General features: G+C 40.3%; 1 protein-coding gene across 1 annotated transcript in view; it reads right to left on the bottom strand.

The window, feature by feature from the left end:
- Heatr1 (HEAT repeat containing 1) overlaps positions 1–15,637 on the bottom strand; it is a 65,586-nt gene that overhangs the window by 28,428 nt on the left and 21,521 nt on the right. Inside the window, exons 13-22 of the mRNA XM_045151608.1 lie at positions 14,369–14,464; positions 13,703–13,791; positions 11,931–12,142; positions 11,019–11,140; positions 10,148–10,339; positions 6,878–7,061; positions 6,623–6,759; positions 4,439–4,631; positions 3,854–4,023; positions 2,604–2,762 (exon numbers count right to left, since the gene is read on the bottom strand). Coding sequence (XP_045007543.1) covers positions 2,604–2,762; positions 3,854–4,023; positions 4,439–4,631; positions 6,623–6,759; positions 6,878–7,061; positions 10,148–10,339; positions 11,019–11,140; positions 11,931–12,142; positions 13,703–13,791; positions 14,369–14,464 — 1,554 coding nt within the window. The remainder of the gene's footprint in view (positions 1–2,603; positions 2,763–3,853; positions 4,024–4,438; positions 4,632–6,622; positions 6,760–6,877; positions 7,062–10,147; positions 10,340–11,018; positions 11,141–11,930; positions 12,143–13,702; positions 13,792–14,368; positions 14,465–15,637) is intronic.

The raw sequence follows: 15,637 nt of genomic DNA, 5'->3' as shown, positions 1-15,637 counted from the left end.
TGAAGATAGCTGTAAGTTTAGCATTTGCTAAAACACTGCATTTTCTCCAAGTATGGTTTTTCAATTTGTTATGATTAGTATTAATTCAAATAAGGTAAATGAAGGCTTTAATAATTAAGCCACAGACTAGCAAATCACGACTTATGGGCCAAATCCAATGGACAACCTATTTGGTAAACTTTTTCACTGACACACAGCTATGCTCATTTGTTTACATACATCTGTGGCTGCTTTCCTGATGCAGTGGCAGAGCTAAGGAGCTGCAACAAACAAGATGGCCCACAGAACCTAAAATCATTGTTCCTTGATATTTACAAGGACTGGCTGTTCCTAGACAAAAACCTGAATGCTCAAGTCCCTCATTTGAATTGGACATTTTTAACTTTAATTTTATTTATCTGAGAGAGAGAAAGAGGGAGAGAGAGAGAATGGGCACACCAGGACCTCCAGCCGCTGCAAATTAACTCCAGATTCATGTGCCACTTTGTACATCTCACTTACGTGGGTCCTGAGCAATCAAAGCTGGGTCTTTTGGCTTTGCAGGCAAGTGCCTTTAGCAGCTAAGCCACCTCTCCAGCCCAAGTCCCTCATTTAAAATGATATAGTGGGCTGGAGAGATGGCTTAGCGGTTAAGCGCTTGCCTGTGAAGCCTAAGAACCCCGGTTCGAGGCTCGGTTCCCCAGGTCCCACGTTAGCCAGATGCACAAGGGGGCGCACGCGTCTGGAGTTCGTTTGCAGAGGCTGGAAGCCCTGGCGCGCCCATTCTCTCTCTCCCTCTATCTGTCTCTCTATGTCTGTCGCTCTCAAATAAATAAATAAATAATGAACAAAAAAAATTTTTTAAAAAAATGATATAGTATTTGCATATAATCTATGAACACCTAAATATTCTATATCATCTCTATGTTACTGATATTTAATATAATGTAAATGCCATGAAAACAGTTAAAATGTATTGGTTAGAGAATACAGACAATAAAAAAAACTTGTACATATTTAGTATAGACATAATAGTTCCCCCCAAACATTTTTAATCTGAGGTTGAACTCCAATGTGAATCTCATGGCCTGGAGGGCTGACTATATTCAATATCTGATAAAAGAAGTCAACGTGTAAACTACCAGGGCAATTCAGAGCTGATAAATATGCAAAGTATCAAATGATATTCATTCCAATGTACTAGTTTTAATTCTCTAAGTCTGCAGTCACTTGGAAACTGATTAGAAATACAGGCATTTCTGGCAAAATAAGATGAAGGAGCCTTTACTCTGCTGACCTACAGCATACACCACAACCTCCTCTTTTGTATCACAGGCTTCTTGAAAATGCAATGGAAATTATGAATTCTCCCCTGAAAAATGTATAAACCAGGCTTGAGAGATGACTCAGTGGATAAAGCTTGATTTCAAAGCCTGACTGCAATTACCTAGTAACCACCTAACATCAGATGCACAAAGTGGTGCATTAGTCTGTAGTGCATTCAGTGGCAAGAGACCCTGGCATGCCCATACTCACTCTCTTTCTCTCAAGTAAATAAATATGTACAAACCCATATATTAAACATATGAGGGCTGGAGAGATGGCTTAGTGGTTAAGGCACTTGCCTGTGAAGCCTAAGGACTCAGGTTTGATTCCCCAGTAATCATGTAAGTCAGATGTACAAGGAGGCACATTTGTTCATCTGCAGTGGCTAGAGGCCCTGGAGCACCCATTCTCTCTATCTGCCTCCTTTTCTCCCTCTCAAAGAGAATAAATATTTAAAAAAAAAATCTTATAAAACTAAAACATAGGACTAGAGAAGTACCTCAGTTGGTACAGTACTTGCCTAGTATACCAGTATGAAGCCCTGAATTTAATCCCCAGCACCACATAAACCAGGTGTGGTGACACACACCTATCATCCCAGGTCCCCAGAAGGCAACAGAGGCAAGATTAGAAGTTCAAGTTCGTCCTAAGCTATTATAGGGAGTTCAAGGCCAGCCTGAAATAGGTGAGACCCTGCCTCAAATATAAATAAATAGGAGGGAGAGGTAGGAGGATCACCATAGTTCGAGGCCACCCTGAGACTACATAGTAAATTCCAGGTCACCTTGGGCTGGAGTGAGACCCTACCTCGAAAAATAAATAACACAATTTTAAAAGGCAAGAAAACTCATGTTTTTTTTTTGTAGCCTACATCTTTTCCTAAACCTTATATCATCCTCATAAATTATTAAGAAAATTCTCTTCTGCATGAGAAGGAAAATACTTGGTAGCAGAGGCCAGTAAGTTAAAAAGGAGACATAAAGGGAAGAGAAAGGAAGGGAGGAGGGTATTTAATAGGTTGATATTGTATATATGTAAGTACAATGATTGAGATGGGGAGGTAATATGATGTAGAATGGAATTTCAAAGGGGAAAGTGTCAGGGGGAGGGAAGGAATTACCATGGGATATTTTTTTATAATCATGGAAAATGTTAATAAAAATTTAAAAATAAAAAAAAAAGAAAATTCTCACCCTGAGAGCATACAAGTATCTTTTCATACATGGACAATTAGAATTTTTTAGTATGGTCATATGGAATATACAGTGCACTGTACATTATGTGTACATCATACATACCTCATTGTTGACTTCCTGAAATACTTTCATCAAATCTTTTGCAACATAAGCTGGGGACTCATATACACAATGAAGAAGGCTTTTTAGTGTTTCAGACAACTTCTGATGAGATTTCTGTTTCTTTTCTCCCTGTAGTTCATCAAATAAGGTGGCCAAATCCTAAGATACAAAAAAGAAAAATAGTATAAAAAAAAGGGTTAAGGAACTACAAAGGCAAAATAAATGTTTTTCTATGGGAGAGTCTTTCCCAAATGATGACACTGCTCTCTGTCCTCTCCCCCTTCTTTTTTTTTTTTTTTCGAGGCAGGATCTCACTGTAGCCCAGGCTGACCCAAAACTTACTCTGTAGCCTAGGCTGACCACAAACTCACAGTAATCCTTTTCTATCTCAGCCTCCTGACTGCTGAGAAGAAAGGTGTGAGCTACCCCATCCAACACACTTTTCCATTTCTATGTAAAAGTTGCAACTGGACCAATTATCAGTACCCCAAAAGCAGCCTGCTATGAAAAGCTAGATACTGGGCAGAACTTAAATACAATATTGCGATCTTTTAAAAATAAGGGAAATAGGCCGGGCGTGGTGGCACACGCCTTTAATCCCAGCACTTGGGAGGCAGAGGTAGGAGGATCGCCGTGAGTTCGAGGCCACCCTGAGACTCCATAATGAATTCCAGGTCAACCTGGGCTAGAGTGAGACCCTACCTTGAAAAACCAAAAAAGAAAAAAAAATAGGGGAAATATTGCAGATGCTGACAAAACAGTTTTCAAATTAGTGACAGTATATCAAAATTCCTGCTGGGAGCCAGGCATGGTGGGTCACGCCTTTAATCCTAGCACTGAGGAGGCAGAGGTAGGAGTTTGAGTATACCCTAGACTATATAGTGAATTCTAGGTCAGCCTGAGTTAGAGTGAGACCCCACCTCAAAAAGCCAAAAACAACAACAAAAATTCCTGCAAGGTAGACTATCGAGAAGGGAGGAGAGTTCATGATGCACACAGACATACTTGCACATGATCTTCTGTGTTCAGCTGGTAGATTCTTGCCTGACATGCAGAAGGCACTGAGTTCAACCCCAACAACACATAAACCAGGTGTGGTTATGCATACTTATAACTACAGCACTCAGGGGATGGAGGTAGGAGGAGGAGGTAGTGAGTTTGAGGCCAGTCTGAGCTACGTTAAATCCTGTCTCAAAAGCAAACACACCAAAAAACACCCCCAAACCAATCTTCTTTGCCAGTGACTTTACCTGAATGACATAGGTGGCATCTGAAGTGATCTCCTCTGCCTTAGGAACCAGGTGATCTATGACTAGCTGAAACTGCGAGGCCACTCCTCTGAGAGCTTGAAGACACTGAATAGCAGCCCTACGAACTTCCTTTACAGGGTTGCCCAGATTGATGACTAGGGATACCACCACTAAAAGTAAAGAATGAACATCAGTAAGGAAATCTAAAATATCAAAGGGACAATATGAAAAGTTTCCTTTCTAGGGCTGGGAATGTAGTTAATGGTACAGCACATACCTGGCATGTGTGAAACCCTGAGTTCCACGCCCAGAAATGGGGGGGGGGGGTTTCCCTCCCAACTCAAACTTCCCCTCTGAAGATTGTTCACTGATTTATTTTGAGAAAATATAGGGTATATGTTCTCTGGTATATTGTTTTAAAACAATGAGATGAGCCCAATACATATCCTGAGATAGGATAGCAGTAGACAAATATTTTAATAATGTGTTACTTTCACACAATTCAAGAAAAGATAAAATTCTACCTTTATTCAAAAAGGAAGATGTCCATAATGTATTCATTTAAATTAACTACACTTTCAATACCTGGAGAAGAGGTGGATGCCAACTGCTGTTTACACCGCATCTTCTGAGAAGACAGCATTGCAGAACCCACGTACAGAGCCTGAGTCTGCAGCACTGTTTTCACGCTGCAGTTCAGTGGATTTGAAAGGCTTGAACCATAGGTCCACAAAACAGAAAAGAACTTGAATAACTGAAAAACATCTTCTAGATGGACCTAATCAAAAGAAAAAAGTAACTCTAAGTTGTCTCAAAGTCTTTTCATGAATACAATTATACAAACAACTGAATGGAATATTCTGCCTTGTCTAATCACTCAGCCCATCTAATATTTTTCCAATGACAAAGAAAAGTTATTAAGGCTATTTATCACTTTGCACTTGAAAACACTGAAGTGAAAAGAAAAAAAAAAAGTTGAACAAAAGAGCAGGACCAAGTAAGGGCTGGGAGAGATGGCTCAGCTGTTAAAGGCACTTGTATATGCCTAACGTTCTGAGTTCAATTCCCCAGGACCCCCATAAAGCCAGATGCAGAAAGTTGCACACGCATCTGGACTTTGCTTGCAGTGGCAAGAAGCCCTGTTGTGTCCATTATCTTTCTCTCTCTCTCCTTTTACTTGCAAATATAAACCAGATACACACACTAAACAAGAGTGGGGTCTGGGCAGGGCAACTTCACCAAGAAAGCACCTCAAAGGAGGAGTATACTAATGGTGTCAAATGCTGTGGATGGAGCAAGTTAGACAAGAACAAGAGCTAACTGCTGATAACATGGAGCTAAATGAAACCTTGATAAATTTCCAAGTGACTCTGCAGCTTCTAAGTAACTCCTAGCAACATTCAGCCCATTTTTTCATTTGTAAATGGCATTTAGAAACCAACCAGGGCTAGAGAAATCCTTAGCAGTTAAGGTGCATGCCTGTGAAGCCTAAGGATCCAGGTTCAGTTCTCCAGGTCCGATGTAAACACATGGTGGCACAAGCATCTGGAGTTTTATTTGCAGTGGCTAGAGGTTCTGGCGTTCCATATTCTCCCCCCTCCCATCACCAGACTAGACTGCTGTGATTATTTAATACAATAGTGCGTAACAGGATGCAGCAATGAGGCTTGGTAGTGTGATGAAAGTACTCTTCTAAGGGGTTTATGTTAATCAGTACACACCCTTCCCTTTCACTTTTATTAAAACTATAACAACTAGGGCTGGAGAGATGGCTTAGCGGTTAAGGCGCTTGCCGGTGAAGCCTAAGGACTCATGTTCAACTCTTCAGATCCCAAGTAACCCAGTCACACAAGGTGACACAAGCGTGCAAGGTCGTACAAGAGCATGAGGTGGTACATGCATCTGAAGTTTGATTGCAGTGGCTGGAGGCCCAGGAGTGCCAATTCTCTCTCACACTCATTAAAAAGGAAGGGAGGGAGGGAGGGAGGGAGGGAGGGAGGGAGGGAGGGAGGAAGAGCTGTAGTAACTAAAATAACCTGCACTATCTACCTAAAAGGAAATGCCTGTGAGGGGTAAGCGCAGTACCTTCCTGAGAAGCTTCATCAGAACCCTGAAATGAGCAGCCTCTGCTCTGCTAAGGACCATCTCAAAAAGCCCAATAAGCAAGTGCAGGTAGTGTCTACTCTCTTCTTCCAGAAGCTCAGGATTCCACCATGGATTCTCGGAAGGAAGGAAGGAAGGAAGGAAGGAAGGAAGGAAGGAAGGGAGGGAGGGAGGGAGGGAGGGAGGGAGGGAGGGCGGGCGGAAGGAAGGAAGGAAGGAAGGAAGGGTGGAAGGAAGGGCGGAAGGAAGGAAGGAAGGAAGGAAGGAAGGAAGGGTGGAAGGAAGGGCGGAAGGAAGGAAGGGCGGAAGGAAGGAAGGGCGGAAGAAAGGACGGACGGAAGGACGGAAGGAAGGAAGGGCGGAAGGAAGGAAGGGCGGAAGGAAGGGCGGAAGGGCGGAAGGAAGGAAAGAAGGACGGACGACGGACGGACGGACGGACGGACGGAAGGAAGGAAGGAAGGAAGGAAGGAAGGGTGGAAGGACGGAAGGAAGGAAGGAAGGAAGGAAGGAAGGAAGGAAGGAAGGAAGGGTGGAAGGAAGGAAGGAAGGAAGGAAGGAAGGAAGGAAGGAAGGTAGGAAGGAAGGAAGGAAGGGAGGGCTGTAGTAACTAAAACAACCTGCACTATCTACCTAAAAGGAAATGCCAGTGAGGGGTAAGTGCAGTACCTTCCTGAGAAGCTTCATCAGAACCCTGAAATGAGCAGCCTCTGCTCTGCTGAGGAGCATCTCAAAAAGCCCAATAAGCAAGTGCAGGTAGTGTCTACTCTCTTCTTCCAGAAGCTCAGGATTCCACCATGGATCACCTGTAGGGACATGGACACAGAGTGCAGGCTGGGAACTTTTCACTCAAAAGAAGGTGAATCATGTAGTCAAGAAGTGAGGACTGCAAAGTACATCTAAAGACTCACCATTATGCCTTACCTCTAGGAAAAGATTTAGGAGTCTTTAGTACATAAATAAAGCACTTCAGGGAAAATACAAGTAAAACAGAATCCTCCACAGCAACCCCATGGGCACTGTGGAGCTGCTCTATGTAATGTATCCACAGCTCCTCTGGCAAGCTTTTGTCCAGCATTAGCTCCAGGTGCCATTCCGAGGGGATTTCCTGAAATGTTTAAGGAAACAAGAACCAACTTGCTGAAAGGGGTTCTGAACATAGGTTTTATGGGTAAACTATAACAGATATGATTCCTGAGTACATATAATCTGTTTATATGTGCATTCTAGTAGGGATAGAATTATAACTTTAGACGTAATTTACAGCCCATCACTGTTCACACACAAAAAAGAGCTGAGTGTGTTGGCTCATGTCTGTAATACCAAAAATCAGAAAGCTGGTTTGGTAGAACTGTCAAGATTGAGGCCAACCTGGGCTATTTTGTCTCAAACAAAACAAAAGGCCACAAGCAAGTTAAACATGGCTTCATTTTATCTATGTTTTACCTTAACACACTATCCCCCAAAATAGTGCTTATTAATTTAAATAATAATTAAAAAAATAATCTAAAGCCAAATTTATAAGGGAATATCTTGTGTGAGTATTTGCTTGGCTCAATGTGCTGCAATGGCTGAAGACATGTTCAAAGCATGGTGATACACATATTTAATCCCTGCACTAGGGAAGCAGAGGTAGGAAGATCATCACCATGTGTTTTGAGGCCAGCCTGGGACTACAAAGTGAGTTCCAGATCAGCCTGGGCTAGAATAAAATCTTACCTCAAAAAAGGACAATCAAACAAAAAACACTGTTAAAAGCCAGATGGAGAAATCAATTTGTGTAAGGCTACATACAGAAGATACCTTGAGAAAACGAGGTGATATGGGGGTGGGGAGAAAGGACCTTTTTTTTTTTTTTAAATGCATGTATGTGTGCGTGTATTAAATGTGTGTGTTTGTGCCTGTGTGAGGAGGTCAGAGGATAAACTAGAGGGTCATTCTGAAGATCTGTTTTTGGCATAGAGCTCATTCGTTTGGCTATAGTGTTTGGCCAAGGAGCTTCCAGTTTCTACTTCTCCAGTGTTAGGGATACAGGTGTACATAGCATATGGGTGCTGGGATCAAACTCAGGTACTAATGCATACAATGCAAACACTTTACCAATTGAGCTATCTTCTCAGCATAGAGGAAAAGATTTTTATCTTGGATAATAATAGTGAATTCAGACCTGACTGGTTTCTCTGTATTGATGGCATCTGATTGTTGTTGAACATTTTGTTACTGTTTTTAAACATCTTTGTTACTGTTTTTAAACAGAAGCATGCAAAGTGAACTCTGCCAGCTAAGAAAAAATAAATAGATAAATAATCTCTGCTTTTCCTGCCTCTTAAAGAATTTGTTAAAGGTCTAGCCCTCTTGTTTTATTTTAATGGCTATACTGTCAGACAATATTGAAGTTTCCTTTAATAGTGACGTATATAATAGTTTCCTGGGCTGGAGAGATGGCTTAACGGCTAAGTGCTTGCCTGTGAAGCCTAAGGACCCCGGTTCGAGGCTCAATTCTCCAGGACCCACGTTAGCCAGATGCACAAGGGGGTGCACACGTCTGGAGTTCGTTTGCAATGGCGGAAGCCCTGACGTGCCCATTCTCCCTCTCTCTCTCTCTCTCTGCCTTTCTCTGAGTCTGTCTCTCTCAAATAGATAAATAAAAAAATGAACAAAAAATTAAAAAAAAAGTTTCCAGTGGCTGATTTTTAATGAAAGAAAAATAATTCAGCATGTCAGTAAATAGTAAGTAATTATTAAAACATGAAATGGTACTTTTTCTTGGAAATGTGATTGAATATTTATAAAAGTTTATTAATGGTGATCCAACTGGGCTGGTGGATGGGGAAGTTGGCAGCATTTTTAATGGGCTAGAGCACTGTTGATGTCAAAATAAAAATGTACTATTCCTTCCTGTGTTAAAAAAAAAAAAGCCAGGTGTGGTGGCACATGCCTTTAATCCCAGTGCTTGGGAGGCAGAGGTAGGAGGATCACTGTGAGTTCAAGGCTACTTTGACACTACAGAGTGAATTCCAGGTCATCCTGAGCTAGATTGAGACTCTACCTTGAAAAACAAACAAACAAAAAACAGTGTTAAAGAGACTGGGGACATGGCTCAGTGGTTAAAGGGCCCCAGTTTGACTCCCCAGCACTGATACAAGACAAACACAAAACATGGCATGTGAGCCAGGCTTTCATTTGCAGTTGCAAGAGACTCCACCGTGCCCATATACATAAGCACAAATACACATGCAGGTAAATTAACTTAAAAGTTTTAAAAAGGGCTGGAGAAATGAAGCAGTGGTTGACGGCACTTGCTTGCAAAGTCTGATGGTTTAGGTTCAATTCCCCAGCAAAAGGTCAAATGCACCAGGTGGCACCATGTCTGTAGTTCACGTGCAATGGCAGGAGACTCTGGTACACCCATACTCTCTCTATGTGTTTGCCTCTTTCTCATAATAAATGCCCTCTCTCTCCCGTTGCACATAAAAATAGTTTTTAAGAAGCCATACTTCTAGCACCAAGAACAATTATAGTTCTATTTATTGCACTTAGACAAAGGGCTTACTTGGATTACTTCTTAGATAAGATGTATTTTGAAGTTTGCATAATTTTCACTGCCAATCACAACTAGAACTTATTAAAAATCCCGAGAGCCAAAGTAAATGTGAAGATGGATTTCACTTAGCAAATCCAATAATGAGAAGCCCTTTGTGGTTTGGAGACCAAATAAAAACAAAATACTATTGCATATGGCAGATCTTAACACTCATAACCTTGTTACCTCAAAAGGAGGTACTATATATAATTGTAAACAGCTGAAACATTTCTGAGTAACCCTGTCAAAAGCAACAGCAAGCTGGAGAGTCTTAACTCATGGACTAATAACAAGTTTAAATATATAAGATCAATTTTAGTAAATGACTAAACTAGTGGAAAGTGAGTTTTTCATTACGAGAGGTAGTCAAGTATAACTTGGATAACAACCTGATAAAGACAGTAGAGGGGAGAGTCAAGCATGAGATATAAAACCCTCCAACATTGAAATCCTGTAATTTAATTTTTTTGCAAAAGTGCAAGAACACCTTGTTCAGTACCCCACACACTACAACAGTTAGCAGCTGCTTCCCATTTCACCTAACGGCATCCAGACACAACAGCTTAGCCTCTCGTTTTCAGTCTGCTTTCTGCACGTAATGTACTCCTTACCACAGCTGTAATGATGCTTTCAAGCTTCTTCATTGTTTTCTGCAACAAACTGAAGACTCTCATTGCAAACTGAAAGCGAGTTTCTTGTAAGTACGAACAGCAAGAAATAAGTGCAGACATAATCACATGAAATGTCACTTTCTGCTTCAGATTGCAGGACTCCTTTTCCCCCGCACTTATTAACTCATCCACCTTGAAAAATAAGCATATTTCATTACTGGTATGTCTTGGTTTTTCTAAGATACCTTTTCTATCACAGGCCTATCTAGGTTTTATCTGCAGAGTGATACCAAATAGAAACCCTTAAAAAAAAAAAAAAAGATAGCAAGCATTGTTTTCTACGTAACTATAAAAATATTCTCAGAAATTATAATGAACATAAATGCATTTACTAATGGATTAATACATTTAAATTACACTTAAAATGTAGATAACAACAAAAAAGACAATCACACATCTAATGCCTTTGCAAAGGTTATTAGTAATGTAAATAATTTTCTCATCTTTTAGATTATGTGTTCGCCTTGCTGTTTTAACAAGACTTTGAATCAAAGTACCCTCCCCTAGCCCAATACAGAACCACACTGAAACAAATGATACTGAGCAGCAAGGATTTCAACCAATCTGCAGAATACGCTCAATTAGCCAAGCTGGAGGGACACACCTGTAATCCCAAACAGGAGGCTGAAGCAGGAAGAGCACACATTTAAAGGCCATTCTGGGCTACATTAGTGAAGCCTGTCTCAAACACTGCCCCTTACACAAAGAATTTGCTAAACTACCATTGTACTTTTTAGAAGCAAAACAAAGTATTTAAGAATCTTAAAAAGGAAGGAACAGGGTGGGCTCCAACAATACACCCACAACCTACCATCTTCAACATTGAAGAGTGGTTTCCTGAACTTATATTATAAGCCAGCAACTGAATCATCTTCTGATTGGCTACACCAGTTAATTTCTCCGACTTTCTACATTTAATCATATTTTCAAGAGCTGTAAAAAAAATTAAATACAGAAAGCCCTATGTCACTGACATTTATAGACAACATTGTGTAAATTAAGATATATTTTACATTATTTCTCTTCAAATGAATGCTTTTTGTTTGTTTTGAGATAGGGTCTCACTCTAGCCCAGGCTGACCTGGAACTCACTATGTAGTCTCAGGGTGGCCTCAAACTCAGTGATCCTCCTACATATGCATCCCAAGTGCGGGGATTAAAAGTGTGCACCATCACACCTGGCTAGGAATCCTTTTCCTTTGTCTTTTTATCCAATTCTGAATTTATTTGTGTGCCAGGTGCAGTGGCACATACCTTTAATCCTAGTACTTGAGAGGCAGAGGTAGGAGGATCACTGAGTTTGAGGCCACCCTGAGACTTCATAGTGAGTTCCAGGTCAGCCTGACCTACAGTAAGACCCTACCTCAAAGAACAAAACAAATAAAAATATTGACACAAACATAATCTCAAATAGCAAACATTGCACATCTTGACTTAACTTTTCTTTTAAAAATATGGGCTGGAGAGATGGCTTAGCGGTTAAGCGCTTGCCTGTGAAGCCTAAGAACCCCGGTTCGAGGCTCGGTTCCCCAGGTCCCACGATAGCCAGATGCACAAGGGGGCGCACGCGTCTGGAGTTCGTTTGCAGAGGCTGTAAGCCCTAGTGCGCCCATTCTCTCTCCCTCTATCTGTCTTTCTGTGTCTGTTGCTCTCAAATAAATAAATAAATAATTTAAAAAATATATATACATATACCTATATGCTTTAAGAATAATTTTCTTACCTCCTTTCCATCCTCTTAATAGAGGGTGCAGAGAACAAATTCCTGATTTTGACAAATACACAGCAATTTTCATGTCAGGAGATTCCATATCATCATTAGTAATGACCATAAAAGGCAGCAAATGTACAACCACCTGATTTGACAAGTCATCACTTTCACTCAGTATCTCTTCTTTAATTAAAATGTTTGCTGCTAGCTCAAGTACCTTGTACCTACGATACATAAACACATTGGGTTGAGGGACATGTTAGAGACTTCAAATCAGCAAAATTTGTCACTGAATTATTCTGGCTGAACTGGCAACAGTATGGTCTCTGAAACACAAATACTACTCAGAGACACCAAGAAACCACTTCAAAATCCATGTCAATAAGGGAGTTATGTACTCAATAATTTCTGTTTTGTTTTTTTGAGGTAGGGTCTTGCTCTAGCCTGGGCTGACATGGAATTCACTATGTAGTCTCAAGGCTGGCCTTGAACTAAGAGATCCTTCTACCTCCGCCTCCCATGTGCCACCATGCCCATCTGCTCAATAATTTTGTCCATATTTTTTTCTGTTTAAAAACCTTAATAAGTTAGCTATAACATAAAAATATCACATTGTATTTCTCATCTCCACTGGAGAACTGATTCAGTCATGCACTTAAAAAAAAACACATCATATGTGGTCAAATCTACATGGCATCTATTTGAAGCAAAACAATGAAATGATCACAACTTTACTATGAAATGTAACACATCTATTTAGTTTCTCTATATTCATATTTAGTTACAACGTACTAATTACTTAAAAGTATATAAACTAGAAAATTAAAACTCTCTTCCCAACAAACTTTCCAAAATTTAGTATTATACATCACATACTTTGGTATTGTATTTAAATAAAGTTGAAACATAGAAAATAGTAAATGAATGCCACAAACCCATTAGTCTTATAACTCAACAAAGCATTACATTAAGATCTGTTTTATGACCAGTCATAGTGGCACATGTCTTTAATCCTCAGGAGACAGAGGTAAGTGGATCATTATGAGTTCCAGCCCACACTGAGACCAGTGAGTTCTAGGTCAGCCTAGGCAGGAGTGAGACCCTACCTCAAAACAAGAACAAAAACATTTTAAAATATTTTTTTAAGGTAAATTAAGAAAAAAAAAAGACAAAATAGAATTTTAGACTGGAGAGGGCTGAAGAGATGGCTTAGCAGTTAAGCGCTTGCCTGTGAAGCCTAAGGACCCTGGTTCGAGGCTCAGTTCCCCAGGTCCCACGTTAGCCAGATACACAAGGGGTCGCATGCGTCTGGAGTTTGTTTGCAGAGGCTGGAAGCCCTGGCGCGCCCATTCTCTCTCTCTCCCTCTATCTGTCTTTCTCTCTGTGTCTGTCGCTCTCAAATAAAAAAAAAATAAAAAAAAAAAAGAATTTTAGACTGGAGAGATGGCTTAGAGGTTAAGACACTTGTCTGCAAAGCTTAAGGACCCACGTTCAATCCCCCAGAACCCACATAAACCAGATACACAAGGGGGCACAGGCATCTGGAGTTTGTTTGCAGTGGCTGGATGCCCTGGTTTGTCCATTCTCTCTCTCTCTCACTTTCTCTCTTAAAATGAGCAAATAAAATAAATTTAAAAAAAAAGATGGACTTAAGATCTATTTTATGATCATGACCAAATAGTCACATATCTAAATTATCAGTCAAAAAAGGGAAAGAATGAGAACTTGATACATGAATGTCATTGTTTCATAACAGCATGGAAAGGTAAGACTGGAACACATACCATCCCCTGTTCTTTGAGAGTTCTGCTCTCTGAAAGAGATTCAGAAGATGTGGAACAGTCTCTTCTGCAGTAAAGTGCTGCTGGAAAATCTGGAAGGAAAAATTTCCAGAATAAATTAGCTACTTGCCCCAAACATGCAGAATGCTTCTACAGTGATTCCAGGCTGGGGATGTGGCTCAGTAGGTAGAAGGCCTGCTGAGCAGGAACATAGCCTTAAGTTTCATCTCCAGAAATACATAAAATCAGGTCTATAATCCCCAGTACTCAGGAGGTGGAGGCAGGAAGTCATCCTCAGCCACATAGCAAGTTTATAACTACCCTGAACTACTTGAGACCTTAAGTTAAAAAACAATTTTTTTCAAAGTTCTTGAGAGTATTTTCCACAAGTGACATTCACGTCTCAATTTTCCATAGTCCTAGAATATTTGCAATTTATACAAAGCTCTTATATGTAAAACTTCACAAGGCATTCAGACTTCTTGCAGGAATTCCTTTTGCATCAAACTGTGCAATGTAACTACTCTTTAGAGAGTCTCATACCCTCAACTTACTTTGCTCTCAACCTACTAATCTCCAAAAACATTCCTGCCAGAGCAGAGGATCATATGAGAAGAACAAGAGACTATTTATAAACAACATGTACATGTCCATAAATAATTCACTCACCTCAAAAGCACTTATGGCTGACAGAACAACGTCTATATTATCATCACCTAATCGGGTTAAAACAGCTTCTTTGATGAAAGACTCTTGAATGCCTTCCTGAGCAGAAGAAAGGAAATCACTTTAGTTGTTGCTACAAGGTCATAAGGCTTTACACAGGACAAGAAGCATGACTTGTGAAAAGAATTCAGAACACCAGTGTGGAAACCCAGGCCCAGCTCTGAAGAATTCAACACAGCAGCACCAGATGGGCTTCAACAGGCCTTCTGGGATTGATGACTGCTTGCTACAAACTTCTTTATGTTTCAACTGTAAATACGAAATATGCATGATCCAAAAATCCTATTTGTATTAAGGCACTGACTTCACTAAAACAGAGACTCAATGCTGAAGCACACAGACTAACAGACACAAACACCCAGATTTAAATCCTAGCTCAACTACATACTAAGGTGTGACTGACCTTGCAAGTTTCTTCTGAACCCCATCTCATCTGTAAAGCAGAGCTACACATAAAAACACCCCCCTCAAAAAGTTGGGAGGCTCAAAAACTCCATGTCAGCACTTATCAAACCAGAAACTGATGAGTTAGTATTTAAAACTTAAGTGAAAAAAACAAAATAACAAAAAACAAAACTAGACATATACTCACTCACAGCAACCCAAAAAAGACTGCCAATCATGCTAAATATAGCTCTATCTGTACATGGTATAAAAGCCTAAGTAACTACAAAAAAAAATTGGTCAGGCTGCTGAGGGATGTAGCTAAATCTCTAGAATTCACAAAATTTAAGTCTAAATTTTGTCAAATGCCGCTAAAATTTTCTCAAGAGCTAATAAGTAACCCCAATATATATCAATTCAGAATTCTAGAACAGAACCTTTGTCCAGTTACTTTGTGGAAAAAGGAAAATGAAATATGACATGCAAGTAAAGGTGTGAACTGAGACTGTCAGACTCAAACCTATAAGCTGAACATATGTAGTACACTCAGTGAGATAAAGTAATAGGGAGAAAGAACTAAGGGCTGAAAAGATGGCTCAGTCAGTAAAGTGCCACATAAGCATGAGGACCTTAGTTCAGATCCCTGGCAACCATGTAAAAGAGCTAGATGCAGCAGTGCAAATCTACAATCCCAGTGCTGAGGGGGTGGGAGAAGGCAGCTATGGGGCTTCCTGGCCAGCTAGTCCACCTGAATTGGTGAGCTCCAGATTCAGTGAGAAACCTGTCTCAAAAATGAGTGATTAAGGAGCTGGAGAGATGGCTTAGTGA

The sequence above is a fragment of the Jaculus jaculus genome, chromosome 6, assembly GCF_020740685.1.
Source record: "Jaculus jaculus isolate mJacJac1 chromosome 6, mJacJac1.mat.Y.cur, whole genome shotgun sequence".
Taxonomy (NCBI): domain Eukaryota; kingdom Metazoa; phylum Chordata; class Mammalia; order Rodentia; family Dipodidae; genus Jaculus; species Jaculus jaculus.
Note: the sequence above shows the minus strand (reverse complement) of the source record. Positions and strands in the feature narration are given on the sequence as shown.